Source organism: Vanellus vanellus (assembly GCF_965231255.1).
Source record: "Vanellus vanellus genome assembly, chromosome: 7".
NCBI classification, from domain to species: domain Eukaryota; kingdom Metazoa; phylum Chordata; class Aves; order Charadriiformes; family Charadriidae; genus Vanellus; species Vanellus vanellus.
Window position 1 is genome coordinate 8,324,873 of NC_138912.1, and position 16,974 is coordinate 8,341,846.

The window sequence follows — 16,974 nt, forward strand, 5'->3', positions numbered from 1 at the left end:
GGGGTTTTTTTGGATTTTCCCAGCCTGGGAATCGCAAGAGGCATTGCACTGCCTTCTGAGTGCACTGCCTTGTAGCTCCCCCGGGAGTTTCCCATCTCGCTGAGCAGAGGAAACCTGGTGAGCAAAGCAGTGGGTCCCCTCCTGCAGTAAGAGGGCTTTTGAACCCCATCAGGTACCAGTCGCAGGGGACGGCAAGTCTTGCACAGCGGAGGAGGGGAGCAGAGAAAGGGCGTTATATGAAAGGGTGAATTGAGCTACAGAAATGGGAAAGGAAGGGAGAGAGGAGAATGTCATAGGGGGGGAAATGAAGGAAAAGGACTACCAAAACCAAAGCAGGAATCTTTTTTTTTTTTTTTTTTTTTTTTTTTTTTTTGGAGGGTGACAGGCTAAGCAAAGAGTGAGCGATAGGAGTGAAACGTTCCTGCAGGCACTTTGGTGGGTGTCCTGGAGCAGAACTCATGGAATAAGCAAGGGAACTCCTCACTCCAGGTTTGGGGAAAGTAGACTTTTACATGGAGCCAGAGAGCAAACATGAACTTTAATGGGGAAAAAAGTCTGTTAAAGACTGTTAATCGCAGTCAGCTTGGACTTGGGTCTCAGCCCCTAATTTTAGGGACGTATCAGAACACGTTTGCCTGCTCTGAGACTCCCCCCAGATACCCGCTGCGAGTCACAGGGAACCAGGTAAGAGCGCTGACTTGGCCAAGCATCATTCTTCTTACGCACCATAGAGCAGCTGGGGAGCACCGCCTGCTCTAGAAAATTAAGTCATTGGCAAAGTTATATTAAAAAAAGAGTCAGGGTAAGACTGTACCCATGGTACAGGTAGAGAAGCCGTTAATTTGTAAGGAGAGGTGATCTGCATGATGGAAGAAGGAGGAGGAAAAAATATGATGCAAAATATAGTGTAGAGGACCACAGGAAAAAAAAAAACCCAACCCACAGATTGAGGCACACAAAGGGATAAACCAAAATTGGTCAGTACAGTTCTGGCACTTCAAGGAAGCAAAACTGCCTCTTACACTGACTCCACCACCGCATACGCCGTTGCAGATGAACGTCTGCTGGACCCTGTTTTGTGATAATCACATTTGGGACTTTGTAACACGTAACTAATAATTCTTTATACATCTTGGAGATAAAAAGAAGGGAGAATTTATTCCAAAGATGATGCGTAAGGGTGAAATAAACTATGCTGAGCCCATTTTGGGGAAGTTAGAGGCAAAGATCCAGAAATAAGTTACCATTTGTTTCACTGAAAACAAACAAACAAATGAACAACAACAAAAAAAAAAAAAAAAAAAAAAAAGAAAGAAACCATGTTATGCTTACCATTTTCTCCTCTTTGGCAGGTGGACTTCGAAGGAAAAAGCACAGGGGAGCGAAGAGGATATCCACAATCCCTATAATTGTCATGAGCCATGGAAATCCAATGGCCTTTGCAATGGCACCGCCAGCAGAGGGACCTTGTATAAATAAAAACCCTTCTCTGAAGATTGCTCAGACACAAGATTTGCAGCGGTCACTTTAAACAGCAGTAATTTTGTGTACAAAACTCCCACTTTACAAATTGATTTGAGGAATGTAAAGCCACGTTTGTAATTACAACTTAAACCTTTCCCGGCTCCGTACTCCCCATTCATTGAAGAAATGAGAGATGCTCCTAAGGGCGTCTGTATCACGCACCCAAGGAGGCAGGGGCTCAGCGGGCAGCTATTCCCCTCGCAGACTGTTCGGAGCACAGCTGTGGTGTTAGTTTTAACTGTTCCAGCGCCTCTTTCCTAGGGATACCCTATTTGTGTTCGGTGCCTGACACTTAGGAGCCTCTTAGAGCTAACGAAGCTGAGCACAGAGGAGGGGAACAGATGCCAAACACAATTCCCCCTGCTTTGATTTCTTGTAGAAAATAAGAACCCCTGCTCAAAAAGCCTGCAAATGCCCCCGGGATTCATACCTCCTGTTGTAGAATATTCTCTTTTCTTAACTGTGCATTGTAGGCGGGAAAAGGCTGGACTTACCTATGGCAAAGCCCATGCAAAAGGCAACATCAGCTATTGCGTACACACTGCCATAGACCGACACGTGACGCAGATCTACGAGGTAGCCCATAATAGGCATCATGGAGGAGTCCACCATTCCTGGTCACGAGAGAGGAAAACACATTTCAGGAAAATACTGCTCGTTTAGGTTTGGTTTGTTTTTTTTTTTTTTTTTTCCTTTTAACGTCTTGGCTAACTATGTGCTAAAACAGGATGCAAAAGTAACTAAAAGGGTGCTTATTCTTAAATAAGTTTAAATTCTTAAAAACCTGTATTATCTTATTCTTCAATAACCGTGTTATCCATGCTACCCGTGTTAACCATGTTATCCGTGTTATTTTTGTGATCTTCGCAGTGTCTGAGGTCACGCATGGACATGCATGGATGTGTACATGTGACGCTTGCCAGAGCGCAAGAGGGATGTCAGCTTAAAGCGGATCACACACTTCCCAGCAACTGTCTGTGCAGGGGCTCTTACCTCTCGTTACCAGCCAAGTACCTTTCCTTTAGGAGAAAGTTATGGGCTTGGAGCATCTCCCTCATGAGGAAAGGCTGAGAGCGCTGGGACTCTTTAGCCTGGAGAAGAGAAGGCTGAGGGGAGACCTTATTATGGCGTACAAGTATCTAAAGGGTGGGTTGAAGGAGGATGGAGCCAGGCTCTTCTCAATGGTTCCCAGTGACAGGACGAGGGGCAATGGGCACAAGTTGAAACGTAGGAAGTTCCGTTCAAATACACGGAAACAGTTCTTTACGGTTCAGGTGACAGAGCACTGGCACAGGCTGCCCAGGGAGGGGGGGGAGTCCCCTTCCCTGGAGATTTTCAAGACCCGCCTGGATGCGGTCCTGAGTAATGTGCTCCGGGCAATCCTGCTTTGGCAGGAGAGTTGGGCTGGATGATCTCTAGAGGTCCCTTCCAACTCTGAAAACTCCGTGATTCTGTGATTACTGTAGACCTAAAAGATTGCCTTAGCTTCCAGTCAATAACATTATTACAGCGGTTTTAACATGTCTTTTGAACCACACTTTCGTTGCTAGAAAGAAACAGTACAGCTGCAAAAACTGCTGAGATTTGTAGTTGTGCCTGTATCTGCTCTCCTAACTACACATCCCACGTGTGCGAAGATGCCCGAGAACATCTGCTGGCCAGCCAGCACTAAAATCCGAGCCACGGCCACCGCTCCAGCCTGACTGCGTGGCCCAGCAGAGGCAGAGTTCACACATGTTACTTGAAGAAGAGTACGTGTGTGGGGGCTTGGGAATTCCTATCGATCAACGAAATCTTTAGCCTAGGGTTTGGTTTTTTTTTTTGAAAGTGTCTCTTTAAGTTATTTTCTACAACAGGGAAGACTGCGGGTTTTGGGCAGTGCATCGCTGTTTCTGAAAACAAGGTATAAATTCGTGGACAGTTTGAAAGATCTGGTTAGGACGATGGAGCAATTCTGGACAGACTTCATAATCCAGCTCATCTAACAGCAGCCTGCTTCAAACTGCCTTGAGCACCATCCTTTAATCCTTCTTGCTTTACCCACCAGTTTGGGCCACAGCTCAGGCTTCGCTACTGTCAGGTCAGAATGGCAACAAAACTAATTTTCCGTGTGACTTCATATAACATCTTTTTTACATACCCAACAGACCGTAAGGAAGCGTTGTAATTTTTCTTACCAATGGCAAATCCAACTCCAAAATTTGGTGCAATGAGCCCGTAAATGTTTTTAGCAAAGGGTACCTATAAAAGAAATGTCAAGCAGTTAACTAAGTCACACCGCACGTGCTAATGAGGTTAGTTTTCTTTTTCTAAGATAAATTTGCAGAGTAGTTATGGCCCACTTGGTACAGATGTGCAAGTTAGAATTTGGTCCTTGTTCTGGGCTACTGTTCCAGACAACCGTGCCATGAAACCACTGACTCACTCACCATTATGAGCAAGAATAAACTTTTGAGTGACAGCTCAAAAAAAGGATCATCCTCCTCCTTTCAGAGCTGTTCTTCCTTAAAATAATTGAAACACTGAAATTTGAAAGCACTCAAAACTCCGATCTGGAACCTATTAACTACACACTGTTTAATAACATACCGTAAAGCAGAAACTTCAGCAAAATCTCATGGAGAAAGCACATATTTGAAGAGGAACATAGGAGCATGTAGGTGGTTTTAAAGATATATGATCTTCTACTTACGCATAAAATACTTATTCCCACGATTAGCATCCCGAGCAGAGCACAAAGCCACCTATCAAAGAAGAAACATCACTCAGAGATCGGTGACACAGAGATGTTAGAGCTGATCTCGAATATTTCAGAGTCATGTCTGAAGTTACAACCACAGTAGCGACATGTTCAAAAAAGCGATTTTACTACTATAGAACAAACTTTAATAATTTCCATCATCTATAAACTGTCCTGGGAAGCACTGCAAATGGTACATGAACAGACTAGAAGATTATTAGTATTTTTATATTAAGCATACCTTCCCATTTTGTGCGCAAGTATTCCAAAAAGATTAGTCCCGATGAGATAAGAGATACTAGCTGGAAGAAAAGCAACGCCTGAAAAATATGAATGAGATGTTTTATCAGCAATGATTTCAATGAAGCGTTAGAAGAAACTAATAAATTCCAGACACTGCAATTTTGATTTGGACGCGTCTAACAGAGTCTTTGTGCATAGCCTCCCCTTCCCCCCCCAAAAAATCAAATATCCGGTTTGTTGCAGCCTTTTCATGAAATCTAAGGACATCATCTATGAAACGCAGGAGCAATGCCATGCCTTTGAAAAGAGTTTTGTCAGCATCAGCTACAAGAAGTGGTACGGGAGAGGGGACGGAACAACAAAGAGCAAAAAGTTTATATCTAACTACAGTAACCTTTGGGATAGGTCAAGGAAAGCAACTCTTCCTTGGTTGTGTGGCTTATGGAGCATGTGCTCAGCACATGCAGAGAGCCCAGAAGGGTCAGGGGTGGGCGAATGCCCCCCCGGAGGAGCGGACAGCAGGACTGCTGCTGTGGCTTTGCAAGTCACGGTCCCCCTCCACACCTGTGAATGCTGCGAGGCCTCGTGTTAAGGCGAGTTTGTAACGCCATGATATGGTCCTTGGTCAAGCAGGGATCGAAGCCAAGCCTATATCAATCATGTAAAGGGGGAAAAAACCTTAAAAACGTGGTTTTGAAATGTATTTACTGTAAAAGTTAATTTTAAACCAATCAGTTATTGGTATAAACTTAAAAAGAATAATTATCTGTAATGATTTGGAGACGAGAGCACCCGAGTCCATTCCTTCTGACCCTGATGGGAGGGTGCCCAGACCCTCCTGTCTCCCCGACATCCACTCGGAAAAACATACTGTTGGGACCAGCCGTGTTTTCTAGTCCCGAGGTTTCCACAGCAGCGGCTGCATCTGGAGCAGATGCTGGCTGCAGAGTGGCCAGAAATATCTCTGGATTAAAAAAAGCCAATTACACCCTATACTTGAGGATTCATCCTCTCCCTACACATAAGTCGCAGGGCAGGACCCGGCCGGAGGGGAAATGTCAAAGGAAGAAGTGCAAACGGAGAGCGGTGTGCCATTGCCCCGGCTGCCTGGAGAGCACCAGGGAGGATGCTGCAGGCCTGGGCGAGAGCAGGGATTGCCCTTGAGGAGAAGAGCTTGTATGAAAAATATCCGCGAGGCAGAGGAACGGGGTGGCTGTGCCTGATGCTGAGTCCTCGTGCAACGGTGTTGAATGGTTCGTGTGTTTTGGAAGATACAGCACGCAGTATTTTTGTGTTGTTCCTGTTAAATTTTGCATCTTCTTAAGCAAAATAAAACCGGCAAACCTGACAAAACGGGGAAAGTCTGACAAATTAACGCATGCCACGACAAGCCTTCCGTTTGGTCACTGTTAAATCGGGTAATTCAATTCAGCCAGCAGCTGTGACATTACGGTACACAATCAAACCGTTTCCTTTAAGTGTATATGCTCCTCATCTTTCACCAAGACAACATAGATTTTCTCATTTCCTGCCTATCCATTTTCCTTCCCATCTCTCTGATATTCATAAGAAAAACAATGGAGAGGTAATTTTTAGCACAGCAATATCCTGTGATTAAAATCCTTGTGGGTTACAATGGTGATGCTGGGGAAATATGTTCACCTGTGTAACCGCAGCTACTTCGGTACTGCTTGGAGCCGTCTATTTTTACAAATGGTCACATATAGCACACTTTGACAGCCGTAAAAAAACCCCAAAACAACCTACCGCAAAGGCTTGTTAAATAAGACTTGCAGGTTAGTGTGTAAGCTGTTGTATACTGAAGCAGAACCGTAATTTTCTAAATAAGCTTTATGCACAGGGACATTAATTGATGAAATCAAGGCTCTTTATACCTTCCTCAGATCATGCTTCAAACAGCTGGATCTCCAAATTGCATAAGATAATTATTTGCTTAAAGCCCTGCAGTTCAAGATATAATTTAAGAGGCTTAAAAACTTTAATTAATGTTGTCAAATCAGACAAAGCGCAATGGAGTCAATTACTTATATCATTAAGGGGTAAAAGTAGTCTTAATTTGAAATGGGTATTTTCCTTCTAGGAACCCCTATTCAAGTAAGAGATTTATAAATCTCATTTCCGTTGCACCGGTAATATGAAACTCTAGTGAGGGAGGTAGATAAGCAATCTTTCTTTTTCTTCACGAGGTTTAAAACGTCTAGGTTTGCGCCTTAATTTTGCAGTAGTACAGGCTAGCGGTCATTACCATGTTCAGCAGCACATTAAGGACCGCTAGCTCTGGCCACCCTACGTCTGAGCTTCCTTTAATGAGAACTAAGGTTTGTGCTTTCGATAGGGCGTAGGGACACCTACACTGAGGTAGAGTAGGGATATTAGTCGGATGCCGGCCAAACATCATTTTCATGAAGGATTTTTCTTTTTCTTTCAAATGCCGTACATTAATACTAAAAAATACCCTAATGAAAAGTCACAGCACAGAACATTTGTTAACATTATCGAATATACATTGTGTTTTTAAGGGTAAGTCTTTCCTACACCCAAGATGATTCACATTGACCTCCTGCGCACAGTTTGACACTCACTGGACGTTAGTCCATTTTTCTTTCCCCCAACCTCAAAGAGAAAGTAACTGCCCCAGTTTTACTCCCTAGTCTAACCTGATACATAGGACAAATTCCCAGTTTGCCTGCGGACTCTGGTTTCCCGAGACTGTATTACAGGTTATAAGGTGGTCCAAGCTGGACCTCTCCCGTTGCTTTCTGTTGAATGGGATGATTAAGTAACCACTGAAATGGTGTCACATCTGTCAGGGAAAATGCTCGTGTCCTTGGTGGCTGCCTTTCAAGTAAACTCCATCCTTCCTCCACACATTGCCAGGAACAGCCCTGGAAGGACTATGTGTTGGCACGGGCATGCTCTGCATCAAACATACTGCGCCCGCTGCAGGTTTCTGTGGCTGCCTGCTCCTGGCAGTTGAAGCTAGAACTGACGAAGGGTTCCCTCTGGGAAGAAAAAAACCCAAAGAAATTGTTTTGCCCCATTGGGCTGGCTCTGCGGCTCACCAAGTGTCTTGCAGCTTCCCCAGCCAACACTCGCTGCCAGACGCTGTTCCGGGGCTCCCGAAGGAGCCAGGACAAGCACAGCGCCGTGGCTGCCTGCATCTGGTTCTCCTTGCAATGGGAGTGTTGCCCCTTACTGGAGCCTCTACTACAGTAACATCAACCCACTACCTATTCTTCTTGCAAACTGACGACTGCAATTGTGCAGGGATAACACTGACAATTGGAAAAAAAAAAAAAAAGACGACTACCCTGAAACATATAAGGACACCCTCATTCACAGGATCAGAACTGAGATAATCCTTAGACAAAATATAGAAAATATAGCAATGCAAATAATACACTGTACTTTACCAAGTTGCCATTTTTTTGAACACATGGTCTCCATCATCCAGATGGGTAATGCTGGTTCAAGCATAGCAATAGCCATGTTTGCAAAGCAGATCGATCCTTAGAGAAAGAAGGGGAGGGAAAAAAAGAGAAGTAGTAATTATTTCTTTTGACTATGAACAAAAAAACGTGCAAAGAATCGATGTTTTTACATAAAACATTGTGCTTTTAAAGTCCTGTTTGTCACGCATCAGATGTTGATTAATGTTAAATAGAACGGAATGTAAAATCACTGAAGACGAACTTTCTATTTCTCTTCTCCTAGAAATTCTACAATAAAGGTTAAGCTATTTCATAACGTGAAAGTCTGCAGTGAGCTTGATGACATTTAGAAAGTTCATGAGGTCTGACGGTTGTACAAACGATTAGCTAAAAGTACAATCTTTTGGTCTTTATCTTGTCTCCTGGGGCAAAACTGGAGCCCTGTTGTGTAAGAGGCGCAGGCTCTGACCCTACGCCTCCCTCACCTGAGAATGACTGGGATGAGACGGGGAGGTCTCGATCCTAAAAATACCAAGAGGCAACCGCAGAGCCGTCTGTCCCCTACAAAAGGGAACTTTGTGTCGAGATCCTATCGCCAGCAGCCAGTAAGCCCATGCAGCAAAGCAGGAGTCCGGCTGAGCTTGCCCAGCCCTGTGAATTTCAAATGCTTCCAAATCTGTTTTGAATTTCTGGCCCTTTAGTCACCCCACCGCAAAGGATAACAAGCGGTGGAAGTGCTGATTCAGTCCTGCCCGCCGGCCCAGCTCTGGCCTACGCCGCCGCCTGCAGACCCAGGCCCCCGAGGGCTTGTGTCGAGTTCGTCTGTCCTCAGTGGTGCACTTCAGCTTTAGCGCGGGGATTATTAAACCCCACGGTATTTCTTTGGATTCGGGATGCCTTGCTCACTTGCTCAAAAGACCCCGAGGCAGTGAAAGCATAATGCAGGGCAACGGGACACCTCTCCTCTCCTAATCCCTCACAAAACGGCTTTCAAAGGAGTTTGGAAGTCAGTGGTAGAAGTGACAACCTCAAACTTGTGCTCCCACTTTTCTTCCTAATATTTATAATCTCTGAAATTTGAGAAAATCTTCTAGACTCTTACAGTCGTTTACCATCCAAATTTTACATTTTAAAAAAAAAAAAACAACCTTAATTTGTCTGAGGTCAGAGAAACATTATTTCTCCGGGAAAAAGTTCCTCGTCATACAGTCCAAAACGAAATGGGCACTGAAGCCGTTCTTTGCTCAAAGCTGTCAGAATACATTACGCTGTGTACCCACGATTCCTAAAATGAACTCGCGGGCTAGCTGGCTCCCTCCCTTCCCGGGGCAAGGAGCAACCGTTCGGCGCTGCTTTACCCTCCAGACGAAAGGTTAGATCCACAGCTAACCTTTCCACTCTGGTGCAAGCTCCCTCTAGTGCCGTGTCTGCGAGGAGCCCCAGTCGAACACCTTGGGGCTCCCCTCTTCCGCGCCAAAAAAGCTCAGCCACACTCGAGCAGCTTCCTCGATGCTGGAAAAGCATTTCAAGCCACGCAAAGCGCAGCCAGAGGAAGCAGGGCCGCTCTAACTCACATGGCTTAAATAGCAAAGGTCTTACCCTACTCTTAACAAACTTCACAAAGAAATGAGAAACCGGCGTGCGCCCGTGTGGGGCATCACTTCTCATTAGGGCGGGAAGCATCACCAGAGCTGACCAAAGTACTCAGGTACGTGGTGACAAAGGTACTTCTGATCTTGAGGATATACCCCAAAAGAAAAGCGAGAGCTCGAGCTGGTACTCTGCAAACTCAGGGCAAAGTCCAACAGAGACCGTGCTACCTTAGCCAAGCTTCCCCAAAAGAAGATAAAATATTTTTTTTCCTCTGTCTTGTGTGGAGCTGACCTCTTTTTAGAGGGCCACATCTCAAGGTATAAATCCTACATTGTTTTTTGTTTAAATGTCCTGCGCTGGCCAGAAGGCGTGAAATCGCAAGCTTGCAGCTGCATCCCATCTCCGTAGCTGAGAACCCACTCAGCTTTTGGCAGAGTGCCATACGCATCACTAGTGTTTTTCTGTGAGAAAGCAGGTACCCAGTGAAAAGCTGGCCCACACCCATGTGCTCACGATGATATCTGTCTCAGCTCTGTTTTTTGGAGCTGATAATTTAAACTAACTCGCCTGTCAACACAGCTTTGTCACCCGGTAGCACCTAAAGTTGTTTTAATCCCTGTCAGTGAGGTCCAGCTGTGAGAATGACAGCGACTTCATTCACTGAGCTCCTACTAGCAGTGACCAAAAGCGTCAATAACATTTCTTTTGCCTGGGTCAGCGAGTACTGATGGCACTGACATTGAAGCATCACCTCTGACACAATCTACATAAGAGGCAGAGTCTGTATTTGCTCCTATTTCCTTTCCCTGCAGAGGTTTTCATGTGAGCTTGCCACATCATCTGGTCCTGTCCCTCTGATGCCCACAGCTTTGTGACCTCCCCACCTGGAGGGTGAGGGGATGTTCAAGAGGAATGGCCACAGCGCATCCTGCAGTAGCTATAGCTGGCACCGAAGGGGACCAGGCAGTAGGACTGGCCCCAGGGACTGCCGTTCCCAGCAAGTGAATGGGAGCACTGGCCTCCTCTCTGTTCTGACAGTCAATGGTATTAACTCACAGCAACATGGGTTACACTTTCAGAGAGAAAGGAGCACCGTGCTTGAGTTCAAGACACCTTGTGTTAAAGACTAATGTTGCGCTATAGATAAGCCAAATTGGTCCAAAGGTGCTGTACTTTGAGAATACAAACAATTATGACTCAGGTGTATGACGTACTTGGGAGATTGAATGTGAATTTACACCACGAAATTAGAGTACCTAAATCACGAGTGCAAGAAACACTTGAACTCTTAGCCCATTTGCAGCGCTCCTACAATGGCCCTGGATTTTACTTGTGGTTAACAAGTCAGCCCACTAGAGATGCAGTCAATTTTTAACAAGGTCGTTAACCGGCTTAAAAGCCATTCAAAACCTCTACTCTCCCTGAGCAGTGCAAACCCAATGGGACTTTTAAGCTTCTCCTCTCTAATCACTCTATCTGACTATTATACACAGTGGGGGACATTTACATTCCCAGCATCCTCGTGAAGCAGAAGACATATTATCCTGGTTTAGATAAGGAGAGATGCGGCACGGCGCCTTGGCTGATTGCCTCAAGGTGTCGGAGCACAGAGCTAACTCTGCCGTCCCAACCAACCGCGTACCCAACCTTCCCTGCTAATATCAGGAACACAAGTTCCCATCTTGGAAAACAGAGCAAGGAAAACACCAAACTCCCTGGGGTACGGGACAGCAAATGAAACTTTCAGACACTTTCCACTGTATAAAAGCAACAACTTCCCAGCGGAAGCAATTAACATTTAAACAGCGTATTCCATCAAGAAATCTGCATTTGGACTGATGCGCACTGGTAAGCCAGGTAAAAGGCTGAATTTAGAGTTGGTATTTGGCATTCAGCTCTGGAAAAAACAGAAAAAAATTGGTCTGCAAGGGAAATAAAGCAGAGAGAGAAGAGGCTGAGGTTAGCAAACATCTGCATCCCGGGACTTTAACAGTACAGATGATGCTGAGACCCTGCGTGCTGTACCCAACCCCGCTGGTAGCCCACCACAGAGACCTTCTCAGATCCTGGAGGGAGGTGGACAGGGCACTCGGAGCAGTTGGTGAGAGCAGGAGGGATCAGAACAGAGAGGGTCTTTATGTTCCTACCACTCTGTACATCCTTCCTTTCCCTTCCTCTGGTTGTGCCCAGCCACTGTGGATCGAAGATGGGAAAGGGGAACAGGAGGTGCTGACGGTGCCTGCAGGCACGTGGCAGGGAAGCAAGAGGGAAAAAGAGCCAGGGCTGTCGAGCTGAGGTCTCTCTGACAAACACTGTCCTGATTTCAGGCAACTCAGCCCTGAATCTTTTCACTACTTTGTTGCCCTGAGACTGTTTGTGCAGCACTGCTTTACAGAGCCCCAAAACATCAGCCAAAACAGCTTCGGAGAAGAGAATAGCTGCAGAAATTGATTACCATGTAAACGTGGTAGAAAATGGGAACAAAGTCCATCCCTGCTCCTAGCAGACATCGGACACAGTCAAAATAGTGGGATCCATGGTCTTTGGCATCGTTTCTTTTCCTTGGCTAAGGCTAGTTTGGCATGAGCAGCTAAGTCTTAGTCAAGCAAAGTACTCCTTGAAATCAGTCCCCTGGTCATATTTTATGGTTTAAATCAAATTCTGGTCACGGATTAGACCTTGGGAGGGATTACATTATTCTCCAGAAATCTCCTTTATATGCTAGATGAACCTCACCTTGCAGCACCTGCTTTAAGCACGGTAAGAGACAAAGTACGGAATCAGATGAATGATAGATCCGGTCTCTTACGACAGGTATTCTCTTTGCTACTGTTTTCCCTCGAATACTTCTATTCTATGAAAAGGTCTTTCAATGCTCCAAGAATTTCTCAAGAAAAAGGGTTTGTATAGCTTTAGTCACAGCTTGACCAAGCGTCTAGTCAAAAAGTTAGGGTAATGGTCATTCCCCAAGGACACCAAGAAACAGCAAAGGTAAAAAACGCCTGGGAGAATTGCTTTCGTGGACAAGCAGGTTAGGACGAAGGAACAAAACTGTAAAAGTTGCCATTTCTTTTCAGATATTTCATGAACAGGAAAAAGGGCCAGGCTTAATTACAGACTTCAGAATAAACATTCAACAAAATGCAATGCGAAAAGGCAAACTTCCCTTGAGACAGAAAGAATCATTAGACAAATGATACATGTAATACCAAACGCCATTCACCATTCACGCTCGAAATACAATCCATGCTCTAGAGAACAAACTCCCTCCCTCTTCAAACGGGAACAAAGCTCAGGTTATTCCCTGCACCTGCCCGCGATGTACTGGCAATCCCTCTCTCCAAAAGCCACGGCCACATCTCATTGCCTTAGCAAGCAAACGCAAGTCGTTAGTGTCCTCTCAGCTGGAAAGACACCTACATTTCAAACTTTCTGCCAGTTTTATTTCTACTGGTATATTCATCCTGTATGACCAACAAATGATTTTTTTTTTTCTTTGAGCTTTATGTTAATGAAAAGGGCAAATGACAATATTGCTAAAGCAGCTCAGCCTGAGGCATCCCAGGACGCCAGGTACAACACCAGCAGTTAGTTTAAAGAAAAAAAATAGATCTGGTACCTGCTGCAATAATGATGTACGGGTCCTTCAAAAGTGTCAGCAGAGGTGTCCCCTTCTGACTCTATGAAACAAAAGCTTGGGATTAGGAAAGGCAAAGTGTCATCTATTGCCTAGAATGTTTTACCTTAATACTTACTTCTGCTTGTGCTCTGGATGGCTGCAGAACAAATAATTGAACAGCTGTGAAAAGAAATCAATATTGTAACATTTCTTCAAGAAGGGGGTTAGACGGTAAGAATACAAAGGGGATGTTCTACATGGCGATATTGACTCTTCATATTTACCGACCTCCATCTAACAGAGCCAGTGCTGCCAGCACCAGGAAGGGAGAACTCTTCCCCACAAACTCGTACATGACGCTCCCAAAAGGTGGGCCCACTGCCAGGGAGAAAGAGAGGACACAGTTGTGAAGCCACATCTCTGGCTCTGAACAAACATCCTCTGCAAGCGTTTGGGCATCCTGCTATTGGCACTCAGTGACTGAAAAGCTCAATTTAAAAAAAAAAAACAAACAACTAAACACAAAGCTCACTGATCATGACAATAACCATATTCTTCACTCCCCCAAATACTCTTCCATCTAAACAAAACCTAAACATCTCAGAGATTATTGCCTAACATATGTGCCCGCATAAGAAATGTGCTTCTGTGAGAAAAACTATTCTTAACATCCACCATGAATCTAATCTGGAGACAGCACGATACCATTGCACTCAATGAAACTCTTGTGCTGCTCTCATAGATCACAAGTACATGGTTTGGGGAAGGGCTGGGGGGTGGTTTCTCTTGCCAGCAGAGCCCCCACCTCGCTGACCTAATACTCCCATAGCAAGGCCTCCAAGTGCGATTCCCATCGCGTTGCCTCTCTCTTCGTCATCTGTATATACACTGGCGAGCATACCCATCCCTAAAATAAAAAAAAAAAAAAAAAGAGAGAAAAACACAAAATTAAGCAACTGTGTACTATAGTTTGTGGCCATCATTTGCCAGCCCTACTAAACATTACACAGACATGACAGCAGGCATCTCCCTATAAATAAACACAAATATATATATATAAAAATACAAATATATATACCCCCTCCACATGGAATTTGCATCAAAGCAAAAGGGAGGTTTCGCAATGTAAAGACCATGTACCATTATACAGTATTACTCAGGCAATTTAATGATGCCCTCATTTGCTAGATTCTTTGTCCCTGTCTTTTTCACAAGGCTGATGCTTTTCAACTAGGTGAAACAAAGCTCTTGGCAAGAATTCACTATATTATCTATACTCCAGGCTGTAACTGCGGTCAGTGCTAGCTGTGCTCTGGGCATGAGGTATTATGCTGATCTGATTACTTTGAAAATTAGTATTTCAATCTCAACATCCAAAATCAAAAGAATTCTTTTACGTGCCTCACTTCTGCATTTGATGATGAGCCTTCATTTCACAAAAGGAAACATGAAGCCCAATTTATTTGTGTTTTCTGTGAAGCATTCAGACACTGTAGATGTAAATGCTGCAGAAGAGTCCTCACAGAAATTAATAACCCCGTATTCAAATCAAGGTTTAAGTAGGAGTCAGTAAATAAGGTCCACAGCTATACAGTGAACCAGAAAAAGGAAACAAAACATTGCATGGTTGATCAGTAAGTGAATACAATCCATCATGTGCGCCAAAAGAGCAGAGGTCCTCTGTGGATGAACAAGTTTAGAAAATTGTGGATGACACCAAACTGTGTGCATGAACAGCTGAAGAGCAAGTTAGAGAACAGGATCAGAATTTGCAGTGAGTTTGTGAGACTTGGAGAGATATACGGGGAAAACAAATAGGAGGCAATACAAAGAAGAGAACATCAAGTTTTACACTTAGGTAGGAATGATTACATGCACAAATGCTGGGGTGGGGGGTGGGGGTAAACGACTGATTGGCAGCAACACTACAGAAAACTTCCTTTGCCTGTGAGATATGTGAATTCTCTCTGCTGCTGCTCCTTGTAAAGAGTCAGAGCTTCTTCCAAGTGCTGGGTCTGGTCCTCCTATGAGGACAGGCTGAGAGAGTTGGGGTTGTTCACCCTGGGAAAGAGAAGGCTCTGGGGAGACTTTATAGCCCCTTCCAGTACCTAAAGGGTCTACAGGAGAGCTGGAGAGCGACTCTGTGCCAGGGAGTGTAGCAATAGGATGAGGGATAATGGTTTTAAACTGAAAGAGGGGAGATTTAGATTAGATATTAGGAAGAAATTCTTTACTCTGAGGGTGCTGAGACACTGGCCCAGGTTGCCCAGAGAAGCTGTGGCTGCCCCATCCCTGGAGGTGTTCAAGGCCAGGCTGGACGGGGCTTGGAGCAACCTGGGCTGGGGGGAGGTGTCCCTGCCCAGGGCAGGGGGGGTGGAATTAGACAATCTTTAAGGTCCCTTCCAACTCTAACCGTTCTATGATTCTATGTGATAATAGTCTTGCAATATGAAAAAGAGCCACAAATAGAAAAGAAATTGTTCTTCATGTTCTCTCAAGTATGGGAAGTAGAAGTGGATTTACATGACAGTAAGGAGGATTTAGATGAGACATCAGAAAAATCTTCCTCACAGTAAAGGTACTTAAGCACAAAGCTACAGGCTGAGGGCATTTCTAGGGGCTACTGAGAACATGCCTGTCAAGTATGCATGAGGAATGACAATATGAAGCCGATCCTGCCTTCAGGAAGGGGGTGGACTAGATGGTTTCTTGGCCTTTTCTGCTCTATTTTGTAGGTTGCCTGTGAAAAAGTCATGTATTTGTCTAAGAGCCGTATCTCAAGGCGCACACATGCACAAGGCCTGAATTAAAGCCAAACAATAATTTTGATTCTGGCACTTCTTCCCTTTGGAAAGCTTGACTTGTAACCTTAACTGTTGCAAGTAGAAGACATGGATATTCTTGTCTCTACCCCTCCTGCTTGTCTTTGCCTTCCCCATCCCTGGCTCCTCATCCCAGCCCCTGCCTGCTCCCTTAGCCACATCCCCACTCTTCCCACTACTCATCCAGGCTTAAATCTCTCTACTTAACTAGTGCTTGTTGAGCAGCTTCCAACCTATCTTAAGCATAAAGTGCTTCCCGCTCCCAGTTGGAAAGCTCGGTCTGGGGCTCTGCATCTCCCAGGCTGCCCCAAGCAGCGCTGCCCAAATGTGGGCTGGGAGCAAAATCTCTGCAAAAGGAACCTAGGAGGAATCCAGCTGCCAAATTCTTGTTAAGATTCTACGGAGCGTGTGTGAACCCTGCTTATAGACCAGTCCAACTTGGAAGGGGAATTTTCCAGAGAAAGCCAAAAGGCACATTCCTGACAAAACACTGTATTCACCTCCCTTCCCAAGACAAATTTATATTTCTGCTGCCATCACGGGAAATTTTTCCAATAAAAGGCTGCAAAAATGTTCTAACATGAACAAAACATATTTTCTCCAGTCTCAGTCATGGTTGAATAATTTGGGCTGAAAACCCATACTCCGTTCCACCCACTCATTTAAAAATTATAATTTTGTGTTGGAAATCTGGTACAGGTCAACTGAGTCCAAACTGGCAGACAGCGTGGTAAGTCCCTGAAAATAACATTTGGTAACAGAAATTTCAGTAACAGACAGAGCTGCTGTCCCTTTTACAATCAGTACCAACATAAGTTCCCAATGACCTTTAAAATGGCTAAAAATGAATTTAAAATGTTGAAGACGCAGATGCAGAAATCCCAGGGAGAGTGCAGTTCATTTAGTGCTCTACCTTACTGCAACCCAAACATCAAGCAAGTCTGAAAAGACATTTGCTTTTGAGCTACTTTATATGAAAGG

The 16,974-nt window shown here is 44.7% G+C and overlaps 1 protein-coding gene across 1 annotated transcript in view; it reads right to left on the bottom strand.

Moving 5' to 3' along the window:
- SLC18A2 (solute carrier family 18 member A2) overlaps positions 1-16,974 on the bottom strand; it is a gene marked incomplete at both ends in the record, with an annotated part of 30,578 nt that overhangs the window by 1,494 nt on the left and 12,110 nt on the right. Inside the window, 10 exons of the mRNA XM_082486231.1 lie at positions 1,333-1,466; positions 2,019-2,138; positions 3,702-3,765; positions 4,217-4,268; positions 4,506-4,584; positions 7,942-8,037; positions 13,172-13,232; positions 13,308-13,351; positions 13,460-13,549; positions 13,986-14,078. Coding sequence (XP_082342357.1) covers positions 1,333-1,466; positions 2,019-2,138; positions 3,702-3,765; positions 4,217-4,268; positions 4,506-4,584; positions 7,942-8,037; positions 13,172-13,232; positions 13,308-13,351; positions 13,460-13,549; positions 13,986-14,078 — 833 coding nt within the window. The remainder of the gene's footprint in view (positions 1-1,332; positions 1,467-2,018; positions 2,139-3,701; positions 3,766-4,216; positions 4,269-4,505; positions 4,585-7,941; positions 8,038-13,171; positions 13,233-13,307; positions 13,352-13,459; positions 13,550-13,985; positions 14,079-16,974) is intronic.